Source organism: Canis lupus, chromosome 6, assembly GCF_048164855.1.
Source record: "Canis lupus baileyi chromosome 6, mCanLup2.hap1, whole genome shotgun sequence".
NCBI classification, from domain to species: Eukaryota; Metazoa; Chordata; class Mammalia; order Carnivora; family Canidae; genus Canis; species Canis lupus.
The window spans coordinates 2,425-15,562 of NC_132843.1; the positions used below are offsets into that span (position 1 = coordinate 2,425).

Here is a 13,138-nt window from a genome sequence, read left to right on the forward strand (position 1 = left end):
TGAATCCAGAAGAGTAAAATGAAGTGAAAATTGCACATTAGAAATCTCTAATATTAGTGAAATTAGTAAAAATCAGTAAAACGAATTGTATTGTATGTTTGCAGCATGATAGAAGACAAAATGGTTGGAGGCAAATTCTTTATCTTTTCAGGCTTCCTGAAGTGAAAGAAGTATGATTAAGTTTGTCATTTTTAATGACATTTCTGTACTATTTTACTTGTTATCAGGTATACATTGAGTTTCCCATATGTATGTAAGAGCAAGCATAATAATGCATTCATACATATCATATAAAAATTAGTTGTAATTATTCATCCTCTTGTGTAAGTTCTTTCAATAATATTAAATATTCAGATGTAACCTGAGAATTTACATCATCTAGGTCCAACTTTACCTTGGGAAATCAAGTGTATCTTATATTACCCTGAGACCCTTAAGGGTCTAACTATTATCACTCCTGAAATGTAAACATGGTTTACATTTTCCTAGGTTCAAATCAAATGTGAGTTATTGCTTTTCAGCATGGCCTTTCCCAAACTGGCAGAGACAGAATTAAAGACAAAATCTCTCATCATCTCTTAATACTTTGATCACTGAGCCACCATACTCAATTTATACACTTAAGGAATAGATTCAGTCTTCTTTGAAGGTAGAGAGAAACATGTTGGAGATATTTATCTATGGATTGTCAATGCCTGGGGCTTCTATGAAAAGAAAAAAGTGTCACACAGTGAAGTGCTCTGGAGGATATATAAACTTCTTGTGGCTGCTATAAGACTTACCACAAACAGTGGCGCAAAGTGAAACAAGTATATATTCTATCACAGTTCTGAAGGTCCGGAATTCACATGAGTATCACTGGGTAAGAATCAATGTGTGGCAGGGTTATACTCTCTTCAGGGAGTTTACAGTATCCTCCAGCCATTTTCACAATACCATTCCTCTCTCTCTGTCTCTTTCTCTCCGTTTGTGTGTGTGTGTGTGTGCGCGCGCGCGCGCGTGCACATGCATGTGTGTGTGTCTTGGGAAGGGGGTGAGGGAGAATGGTGTGTGAGTTTGTATGTAACCTTTGGTATGGCATTTAGGGCCCATTCAGATAATCCAGGAGGACTTTCTGGATTACGGATTAAGACTTTACCTCAAGGTCTTTCATCACATCTGCAAAGACCTTTTTCTTCTTTTCATATAAAGAAATGTTACAGTTCCAGAGAATAATAAGATATTATCTTGGGGACCCAATCTTCAACCTACCACCGGGGCAAGAGTTAAAAGTACTGATAAGAAAAGAGAGCCAGCTAATTGCTGTGTCATTATCTCAGAAGTTCAGGCAATGAATGGCATTAAACACACAAGGCAATTAATTGCCTATTTTGTCCCAAATCAATTCCTAAGTCCCAGGCATCAAGAACTGATCTCTGAGAGCTCAGTCAACATTTTTCTTCTTTCCTTCATTTTTTTCATTGCATCAAAAAGTTAATGTGCTACACAATCCAAGGAGCTTTGGTGCTGGTCTTATTTTTTTCCTTTAATCCTAATAGTTTCAATAAAACACTCCACACCCAACTATGTCAGAATAAATTTCACACTGTGCTGATTAAGTGCAAGCTTCCATCAGGCTTGTGAGGTCAGAGTGGTAAATGGCCAGGGCTCTAATAATTACTGATAGTGATTTTGAACGATCAGAGAGCAAAGAGTGTGGTTTAATATCACAGAAATCCAAGAGTGGACAAAAAGGAAATTAAAATTAATGTTTTAAAAGTAATGTTTAAATAAGTAATGTTTTAAAAACTGATTTGGCATCACTTGCCATCAGGGAAATACAAATCAAAACCACAATGAGATTTGACCTCACACCAGTGAGGATGGGGAAAATTAACAAGGCAAGAAACAGCCAATGTTGGAGAGGATGTGGAGAAAGGGGAGCCCTCCTGCACTGTTGGTGGGAGTGTGAAATGGTGCAGCCACTCTGGAAAACTGTGTGGAGGTTCCTCAAAGAGTTAAAAATTGACCTGCCCTATGACCCAGCAATCTTTACCCCAAAGATACAGATGCAATGAAACGCCAGGACACCTGCACCCCGATGTTTCTAGCAGCAATGTCCACAATAGCCAAACTGTGGAAGGAGCCTCGGTGTCCATCAAAAGATGAATGGATAAAGAAGATGTGGTTTATGTATACCATAGAATATTACTCAGCCATTAGAAAGGACAAATACCCACCATTTGCTTCAACGTGGATGGAACTGGAGGGTACTATGCTGAGTGAAGTAAGTCAATCGGAGAAGGACAAACATTATATGTTCTCATTCATTTGGGGAATATAAATAATAATGAAAGGGAATATAAGGGAAGGGAGAAGAAGTGCATGGGAAATATCAGGAAGGGAGACAGAACATAGAGACTCCTAACTCTGGGAAACGAACTAGGGGTGGTGGAAAGGGAGGAGGGCGGGGGGTGGGGGTGAATGGGTGACGGGCACTGAAGGGGGCACTTGACGGGATGATCACTGGGTGTTATTCTGCATGTTGGCAAATTGAACACCAATAAAAAATAAACTTATTATAAAAAAATAACTGATTTCTACAAAAATGATACATGCATCAGCATATTCAAAGTTCAAACACTTCATCATTAAATAAATGAACTTCCTTCATAAGAAAAATATGTATTAAAATATTCTTTATGAAGATAAAACTATTATTTAAAAGTAAAATGCTATCCTTAAAAATCACTTGCTTACCTTTTTAAATTCAGCTTTAAGAACACAGTGTCCAAGAGTTGACTGCCACTGAAGTTTCCGGCCACTGTGTTTGCTTAAGTAGAAATTTTTGAAATTTTCCTGAAGTCTTTCCATCTGGAGGAAAGAAGTAAAGCATCAGTATTGAAACTTATGCTAGCTATCGTACCAGTGGCAGCCCTAGAGTATTATATTTAAAATTGTATATCACCACCTCACACAGGACTATGTAAGAGACTTTTAGGGAAAGGACTGAGTGAGAAAAATGAGAGCTCTGAAAGTAGAAAACAAACCATTGTTATTTTCTTCTAGTTTATATGTATGTGTTCAATAGCTTACATATGCTCTTACGGAAAATGACAAACATGGTAATATAATTATGAAAAATAAATCCATGTAGAAAGAAAGTAAAGATAATAGCAACTGAGTTGCCAACATTAATAAAAGGGGACCATTAAAAAGATGATGGGTAATTGATTTAGCAGAGAAGAGAAAGCTAAAACCAAAGCTGCATGCTGAAAATTGGTGGTACATGGACACGAATTTCCATGATTACTAAATGGAATGAGTAGAACAATGATGTGCTGAATCCTTTTTCCATCATATATTTACATGATACATGAATAAATAGTTATATTAAAACACTGTAAAGAAAATAGAAGCCAATACCAGTAAAAAGCACAGCCTGAAAGCAGAAGGAAGCCAGGATGATAGATTTAGAATCTCATCTGACTACATAATAACAACAAACTAAACTATTAAATTTCTTGAATACTGAACTGTTTAATCTGGTTGCCAGATTAAATCTCCATCCTAAAACCTGAAAAAATACCTTTCAAAATGGGCAACATTAAAGTGATACTTATATTAACATAAAAAATGGCACAGAAACTTAAAAGGTTACATTAAAACTTATCTGCTACGGGATATATTTATAGTCATAAACAACGAATTTCTTACCTCTGGGGGTAAATGGATCTCCTTAGGGATATAGGTTGGCCAAAAACTTGTCGTCAGAATATTCACAGTCAATTCAATGTTTCCTGGTATATTTTGGTTCTGCATATACTGTAAGAATAAAAGAATGCAATCAAATAAGAATTTAAAAACCCCTACATGGTTATAACTCTGTAATAGAAATTCATTACTAAAAACAACTTGATAAATTAATGATAAATTACTCACTAAAGATATACCCTGCATTCAAAATGAAATTAATTAAATACCTGTTTTAACTGAATCATGGTATCTTTGGAAAGCTCCATGTCTTTAAACATTCCTTGAAGTTTATTAGTGAAAGCAGTTCCACATTCTGTAAAATATTTTAAAACAATTATAGGTGACATTGAGGAATACTATAGATCGGGAACTCTGAGAGCCCAGCTCCCTGAAATATACACTGAGAAACCTTACAGAAGTATCAGAATTATACCTTACCAAAATTCTGAGAGATATTCGAAGGTTCTCATAAACCAACTGATTAACCAGTATAAAGGCAACATAAATTTAAGTATGCAGTATTTTACCTTACTATATTCTATCCAATTTCCTGTCAAAAAGAAATCTTGTGCATCACTGTTTATGGTTCCAATTGAATATCTGGTTCCCAAGAAACTGTATTTGTCTGGACTCAATTCAAGTCTCCCAGAGTAACTAACCCAGGACTCTATCAGAAAGTTCCCCAGAACATTCAAAGATAAATAAATAAGCTCTTCCAGCCTAAACAGAAGTAATGGTTTGGGGCAAAAAAAAAAAAAAAAAAAGACATGCCAAAAGACTGGGAACAGTAGTCATTTTCAGGAATAAAAAATTTGAGATAGGGGATCCCTGGGTGGCGCAGCAGTTTAGCGCCTGCCTTTGGCCCAGGGCGCGATCCTGGAGACCCGGGATCGAGTCCCACATCGGGCTCCCGGTGCATGGAGCCTGCTTCTCCCTCTGCCTGTGTCTCTGCCTCTCTCTCTCTCTCTCTCTCTCTCTCTGTGACTATCATAAATAAATAAAAATTAAAAAAAAATTGAGATAGAGGCAAGATGGCAGAGGAGTAGGGGTCCTCAACTCACCTGGCCCAACCAACTTACCTAGATAACTTTCCAATCATCCTGAACACCTATGAACTCGACGTGAAATTTAAAGAGAGAATAGCCTGAATGCTACAAAGAGAAGGGTTTTCCCTTCTAGCAAGGTAGAAGGTGGAAAATAATAAAAGAAAAAATGATCAAGTTGGGGGGGGGGTGGTATGTGTGAAGAGTCAGGCTAAAGCCAGGCAACAAAAGCCTCCAAGACAGGAAAACCCAGCCTTGGAGAAGGAGGAAGTTTAAAATTCCACCCCTGATTCTTCCCAGAAGGAAAAGTGCTTAGCACGGAAATTGGGCAGAATGGCAAGAGGACCAGTGAAGCCTCCAGTTTTCTGAGTCACAATGAGAGAAGGGGCTCCGTGATGGTTCATTCTGGGAAAGTGCACCATAAACTGTGGACAAATCTCGGTAATGGGCTGGAGTGTTTGGCCAGCGGGGCATTTGGGAGAAGCCAGTGGATTAGGAGGGCAGCTCCAGACGGAGGTGTCTGTGCCCTGCTGCGTTTTCGGGAGCCCTGCCACTGGGACCACGATCCCAGCAGCACAGGGCCCCGGATCCCAAAGCACCACGATCCTGCACTCCCCTGGGACAGGCGAAAGCAGGGAGGGCACAGGACAGTGAGGACTTTCCTGAAACCTGGCCCCTGCAGGCTGTGAGATCACTGCACCCACACCATCCCAGGAAGAATCCCAGGAAGACTGGGAGACTGCGGCAGTTAGTGCAGGGAGCTGACTCCAGAGCTGGAATTCTGGCCACCTCCCTTGTTGTTTTCCTCGTGCCTGGGGGGAAAGCACTGCCAGGGAACAGAGGTCTCACAGGGTAAACAGCTCCCACTGAGCCCTGCACCTGGCAGGGGGTGGGGCAGCTCCTCCAGGTGCACACACCTGAGAATCAGCACAGCAGGCATCTCCCCCAGATGACCAGCTGGAAGAAGAGATGGGAAGAGCAAGTTCTTGACCAAGAACTTGATTTCAATTTCTGGTCTCTGAACTCGAAATAATAATCTATGGTGAACGTAGGTCGTGGTTGATATTCTTGACTCAATCCACTCATACAGCCACTCTGCACTGGAAAAATGACTACAAAGAATAATTCACCACGGGAGAATCTGCCACAGAGTTACAGAGTTTGGATTACAATTCGAAGTCAGAAAGCCAATTCACATGCACAATTATAAACTACTTGTAGTTCTTGAAAAAAGCATAAAGGATTCAAGAGACTCCATGACTGCAGAACTTGGATCTAATCAGCAAAATTAAAAATCAATGAAATGAGATGCAATCCAAACTGGAGGTCCAAATGACGAGGGTTAATGAGGTGGAAAAAAGAGTGAGAGACATAGAACACAAGCTGGTGGCAAGGAAGGAAGCTGAGGAAAAAAGAGAAAAACAAGTGAAAGACCATGAGGAAAGTGTAAGGAAAATAAATGACAGCCTCATTAGGAAAAATATACATATAATTGGGGTTCTAGAGAGCACCAACAGGGACAGAGGGCCAGAAAGCATATTTGAATAAATCATAGCTGAGAACTTCCCTAATTTGGGAGAGAAACAGGCATTCAGATCCAGGAGAGAGGGAGGTTCCCCCCAAAATCAATAAAAAACTTTCAACACCCTGACATTTAATAGTGAAACTTGCAAATTCCAAAGATAGAGAGAAAATCCTTAAATCAGCAATAGACAAGAGAATTCTAAGTTATATGGCAATAAATATTAGATTCACAGCATACCACTCCAAAGAGACTTGGAAGGAAAGGAAAGGGCTGGCAAGATATACACAGGGTACTAAATGAGAAGACCATGCAACCAAGAATATGTTATCCAGCAAGGCTCTCATTCAGAATAGAAGGAGAGAGAAAGAATTCTAAGATAGGCAAAAACTGAAAGATTATGTGACCACTGAACCAGCTCTGCAAGAAATATTAAGGGGAACCCTGTAAAAGAAAGAGAAAGCCCAAAGAAATAATCCACAAAAACAGGAATAGAATAGGTATTATGATGAAACTAAATTCTTATCTTTCAGTAGTTGCTCTTAAGGTGAATGGGCTAAATGATCCCATCAAAGGATGCAGGGTTTCAGAATGGAAAAAAGCAAGAAGACCCATCTATTTGCAGTCTACAAGAGACTCATTTGAGACCTAAGGACACCTCCAGCCTGAAAATGAAAGGTTGGAGAACCATGCAACATTCAAATGATCCTCAGAAGAAAGCCGGGGTAGCAATCCTTATATCAAATAAATTAAAGTTTATCCCAAAGCCTGTAGTAAGAGATGAAGAGGGACACCGTTTCATATTTAAAGAGTCTATCCAAAGGAAGACCTAACAGTCATGAAGAGTTATGCCCCTACTGTGGGAGCTAACAAGTACATTAATCAAGTAATAACCAAAAACTACATACTTAGATAATAATACACTAAATAGTAAGAGATATCAACATGGCACTTTCTGCAAATGACAGATATTCTAAGAACATCATCATCAAAGAAACAAGGGCTTTAAGGGCTTTAAAAGATATGCTGGACCAGATAGATTTCACAGATATATACAGAACTTACCATCCAAATGCAAATGAATATACATTCTTCTCAAGTGCACATGAAACTTTCTCCAGAACAGACCACACACTGGGTCACAAATCAGGTCTCAACCAATACCAAAAGACTGGGGTTGTCCCCTACATATTTGCAGAGCACAATGCTCTGAAACTAGAACTCAGTCACAAGAAGAACTCCGGAAGAAACTCAAGTATGTGGAGGTTAACGAGCATCCTACGAAAAGATGAAAGGGTCAACCAGGAAATTAGAGAAGAATTACAAAGATTCATGGAAACTAATGAAAATGAAGATACAATTGTTCAAAATCTTTGGGATACAGCAAAAGTAATCCAGCAAAAGTAATCCTAAGAGGGAAATATGTTGCAATATAAGCATCCTTCAAAAAATTGGAAAAACCCAAATACACAAGCTACCTTCCCACCTACAGGAACTGGAGAAAGAATAGCAAATAAAACCTACACCAAGCAGAAGAAGAGAGATAATAAAGATTTGAGCAGGACTCAATGAAACAGAGGCCAGAAAAACTGTAGAACAGATAGGCGAAACCAGGAGTTGGTTCTTTGAAAGAATTAATAGGACAGATAAACCATTAGCCACCCTTATTAAAAATAAAACAAAAGACAATTAATAAAATCATGAATGAGAAAGGAGAGATCACTACCAACACCAGGGAAACACAAATGATTTAAAAAACACAGTATGAGCAGCTATACACCAATAAATTAGGCAATCTAGAAGAAATGGATGCATTTCTGGAAAACCTAAATGACCAAAACTGGAACAAGAGGAAATAGAAAACTTGAACACGCCAATAACCAGCGAGGAAATTGAAGGAGTATCAAAAACCTCCCAAGACACAAAAGTCCAGGCAGGGCCAGATGGATTCCCAGGGGAATTCTATCAAACGTTTAAAGAAGAAATGATACCTATGCTACTAGAGCCGTTCAGAATGATAGAAAGGGACGGAATAGTTCCAAGCTCGTTTTATGAGGCCAGGATCACCTTAACTCCAAAACCAAAGACACCACAAAAAAAAGAGAACTATAGACCAATATCCCAGATGAACATGATGCAAAAACTCTCAACAAGATACTAGCCAATAGGACTCAACAGAACATTAAGAAGATTATTCACCATGCCCAAGTGGGATTAATCCCTGGGATACAAGGCCGGTTCAACACCCATAAAACAATAAAAAAAATCAATCTATAGATCATATCAACAAGAGAAAAAACAAGAATAATATGATCCTCTCAACAGATGCAGAGAAAGCATTTGACAAAATACAGTACCCATTTCGGGAACAAAACGCTTCAGAGTATAGGGATAGAAGTAACATTCTCCAGCATCTTAAAAGTCATCTATGAAAAGCGCACAGCAAATATCATTCTCAATGGGGAAACACTGAGAGCCTTTCCCCTAATATCAGGAACAAGACAGGGATGTCCACTCTCACCACTGCTATCCAACACAATATTAGAAATCCTGGCCTCAGCAATCAGGCAACAAAAAGACATTAAAGGCATTCGAATTGGCAAAGAAGAAGTCAAACTCTCCCTCCTCCCAGATGACATGATACTACTGTACATAGAAAACCCAAAAGACTCCACCCCAAGATTGCTAGAACTCATACGGCAATTTGGCAGTATGGCAGGATACAAAATCAATCCCCAGAAGTCAGTGGCATTTCTATACACTAACAATGAGACTGAAAGAAGAGAAATTAAGGAATCAATCCAATTGACAATTGCACCCAAAACCGTAAGATACCTAGGAATGAACCTAACCAAAGTGGTAAAGGATCGATACCCTAAAAGCTATAGAGCACTTCTGAAAGAAATTGAGGAAGACACAAAGAGATGGAAACACATTCCATGCTCATGGATTGGCAGAATTAATCTTGTGAAAATGTCAATGTATTACCCAGGGCAATTTACACGTTTAATGCAATCCCTATCAAAATACCATGGACTCTATTCAGAGAGTTAGAACAAATTATTTGAAGATTTGTGTGGAATCAGAAAAGACCCCAAATACCCAGGGGAATTTTAAAAAAGAAAACCATAGGTGGGGCCATCACAATGCCAGATTTCAGGTTGTACTACAAAGCTGTGGTCATCAAGACAGTGTGGTACTGGCACAACAAAAACAGACACATAGGTCAATGGAACAGAATAGAGAATCCAGAAGTGGATCCTCAACTTTATGGTCAACTGATATTCGATAAAGGAGGATAGATTATCCACTGGAAGAAAGACAGTGTCTTCAATAAATGGTGCTGGGAATACTGGACATCCACATGCAGAAGAATGAAACTAGACCACTCTCTTTCACCACACACAAAGATCAACTCAAAATGGATGAAAGATCCAAATGTGAGACAAGATTCCATCAAAATCGTAGAGGAGAACACAGGCAACACCCTTTTTGAATTCGGCCACAGTAACTTCTTACAAGATACACCTATGAAGGCAAAAGAAACAAAAGCAGAAATGAACTATTGGGACTTCATCAAGATAAGAAGCTTTGGCACAGCAAAGGATACAGCAACAAAACGAAAAGACAGCTGACAGAATGGGAGAAGATATTTGCAAATGACATATCAGATAAAGGGCTAGTTTCCAAGATCTATAAAGAACTTACTAAACTCAACACCATAGAAATAAACAACCCAATCATGAAATGGGCAAAAGCCATGAACAGAAACCCCACAGAGAAAGACACAGACATGGCCAACACACACATGAGAAAACGCTCTGCATCACTTGCCATCAGGGAAATACAAATCAAAACCACCATGAGATACCACCTCACACCAGTGAGAATGGGGCAAATTAACAAGGCAGGAAACCACAAATGTCGGAGAGGATGTGGAGAAAAGGGAACCCTCTTACACTGTTGGTGGGAATGTGCAACGGTGCAGCCACTCTGGAAAACTGTGTGGAGGTTCCTCAAAGAGTTAAAAACAGACCTGCCCTTAAACCCAGCAATTGCACTGTTGGGGATTTACCCCAAAGATACAGATGCAATGCCATGCCGGGACACCTGCACCCCGATGTTTCTAGCAGCAATGTCCACAACAGCCAAACTGTGGAAGGAGCCTCGTTGTCCATTGAAAGATGAATGGATAAAGAAGATGTGGTTTATGTATACAATGGAATATTACTCAGCCATTAGAAATGACAAATACACAGCATTTGCTTCAACGTGGATGGAACTGGAGGGTATTATGCTGAGTGCAATGAGTCAATCAGAGAAGGACAAACATTATATGTTCTCATTCATTTGGGGAATATAAATAATAGTGAAAGGGAATGGAAGGGAATGGGAGAAGAATTGGGTAGGAAATATCACAAAGGGAGACAGAACATAGGACTCCTAACTCTGGGAAATGAACTAGGGGTGGTGGAAGGGGAGGAGGGCGGGGGTGGGGGTGACTTGGTGGGGGGCACTGACAAGGGCACTTGATGGGATGAGCAATGGGTGTTATTCTGTATGTTGGCAAATTGAACACCAATAAAAAATAAATTTATTATTTAAAAAAAAAAGAAAATGCTCCACATCACCTGCCATCAGGGAAATACATACAAAACCACAAGGAGGTACCACCTCACACCAGTGAGAATGGGAAAAAGTAACAACACAGGAAACCACAAATGTAGTGGAGGATGTGGAGAAAGGGGAACCCTCCTGCACTGTTGGTGGGAATGTGAACTGATGCCACCACTCTGGAAAACTGTGTGGAGGTTCCTCAAAGAGTTAAAAATAGATCTGCCCTACGACCCAGCAAGTGCACTGCTGAGGTTTTACCCCAAAGATACAGATCCAGTGAAACACCAGGACACCTGTACCCTGATGTTTATAGCAGCAATGGCCACAATAGCCAAATGTGGAAGGAGTCCTGGTGTCCGTCAAAAGATGAATGGATAAAGAAGATGTGGTTTACGTATACAATGGAATATTACTCAGTCGTCAGAAACAACAAATACCCACCATTTGCTTCGACGTGGATGGAACTGGAGGATATTATGCTGAGTGAAAATAAGTCAATCGGAGAAGGACAAACATTATATGGTCTCATTCATTTGGGGAATATAAAAAATAGTGAAAGAGAATAAAGGGGAAAGGAGAAAAAATGAGTGGGAAATATCAGAAAGGGAGACAGAACCTGGGAGGCTCCTAACTCTGGGAAAGGAACAAGGGGTGGTGGAAAGGGAGGTGGGCGGGGTGTGGGGTTCCTGTGTGACGTGCGGTGAGAGGGGCACTTGATGGGATGAGCACTGGGTATTATGCTATATGTTGGCAAATTGAACTCCGATAAAAAAAAACAAGAATACATAACTCAGAAACGGGCCCTCAACTCTCGGGTCAACTAATATTTGACAAAGCAGAAAGGAATTTCCCCTGGAAAAAGGACAGTCCCTTCAATAAATGGTGCTTGGAAAATAGGACAGCCATGTGCAGAAGAATGAAACTAGACCATTCTCTTATACCATACACAAAGATTAACTCAAGGTGGATGAAAGATCTAAAAGGAGACCGCAATCCATCAAAATCCTATAGGAGAACACAGGAAACACCCTTTCTGAACTTGCCCACAGCAAGTTCTTGCAAGATACCTCTATGAAGGCAAGGGAAACAGAAGCTAAATGAACTATTGGAACTTCATCAGGATAAAAAGCTTTTGCTCAGGAAAAGAACAATAAACTAAACTAAAAGACAACCTACAGAATGGGAGAAGATATTTGCAAATGACCTATCAGATAAAGGGCTGGTATCCAAGCCCTTATTAAACTCAGCAGCAAAGAAACAAATAATTCAATCATGAAATGGGCGAAAGACATGAACGAAATTTCACCAAGGCAGACATAGACATGGCCAACAAGCACATGAGGAAATGCTCTGCATCGCTTGCCATCAGGGAAATACAAATCAAAACCACAACGCAGTACCACCTCACACCAGTGGGAATGGGGAAAATTAACAAGGCAGGAAACCACAAATGTTGGAGAAGATGTGGAGAAAGGAGAGCCCTCCTGCACTGTTGGTGGGAATGTGAGGTGATACAGCCACTCTGGAAAACTGTGTGGAGGTTCCTCGATGAGTGAAAAATAGAACTACCTCAGCAGCCATGGTGGCTCAGTGGTTTAGCACTGCCTTCACTTCAGGGTGTGATCCTGGAGTCCTGGGAACAAGTCCCAGGTCGGGCTTCCTGCATGGAGGCAGCTTCTCCGTCTACTTGTGTCTCTGCTTCTCTGTTTCTTTCATGAATAAATAAATAAAATCAAAAAAAAAAAAAAAAAAAACGAATAGAACTACCCTCTGACCCAGCAATTGCACTACTGGGTATCCCAAAGATACAGATGCAGTGAAACAGCCGGACACCTGCACCCCAATGTTTGTAGCAGCAATGTCCACAATAGCCAAACTGTGGAAAGAGCCTCAGTGTCCGTCGAGGACAAGAATGGATAAAGAAGATGTGCTCTATGTATATAATGGAATATTCCTCAGCCATTAGAAACAACAAATAACCACCATTTGCTTCAACGTGGATAGAAATGGAGGGTGTTATGCTGAGTGCTTAATAATCTGAGAAGGACAAACATTGTATGGTCTCATTCTTACTGGGAACATAAAAAAACTGAAAGAGATTAAAGGGGAAAGGAGAGAAAATAAGTGGGAAGTATCAGTGAGGGTGACAGAACATGAGAGACTCCTAACTCTGGGAAAGAACAAGGGGTGGTGGAAGAGGAGGTGGGCAGGGGGATGGTGA

General features: G+C 40.1%; 1 protein-coding gene across 1 annotated transcript in view; it reads right to left on the reverse strand.

Moving 5' to 3' along the window:
• Positions 1 to 2,727: 2,727 nt before the first annotated feature.
• Positions 2,728 to 13,138, reverse strand: part of LOC140634845 (cullin-4B-like) — a 63,122-nt gene continuing 52,711 nt past the window's right edge. Inside the window, exons 13-15 of the mRNA XM_072828506.1 lie at positions 3,963 to 4,048; positions 3,697 to 3,804; positions 2,728 to 2,853 (exon numbers count right to left, since the gene is read on the reverse strand). Of these exons, the coding sequence (XP_072684607.1) occupies positions 2,728 to 2,853; positions 3,697 to 3,804; positions 3,963 to 4,048 (320 nt within the window). The remainder of the gene's footprint in view (positions 2,854 to 3,696; positions 3,805 to 3,962; positions 4,049 to 13,138) is intronic.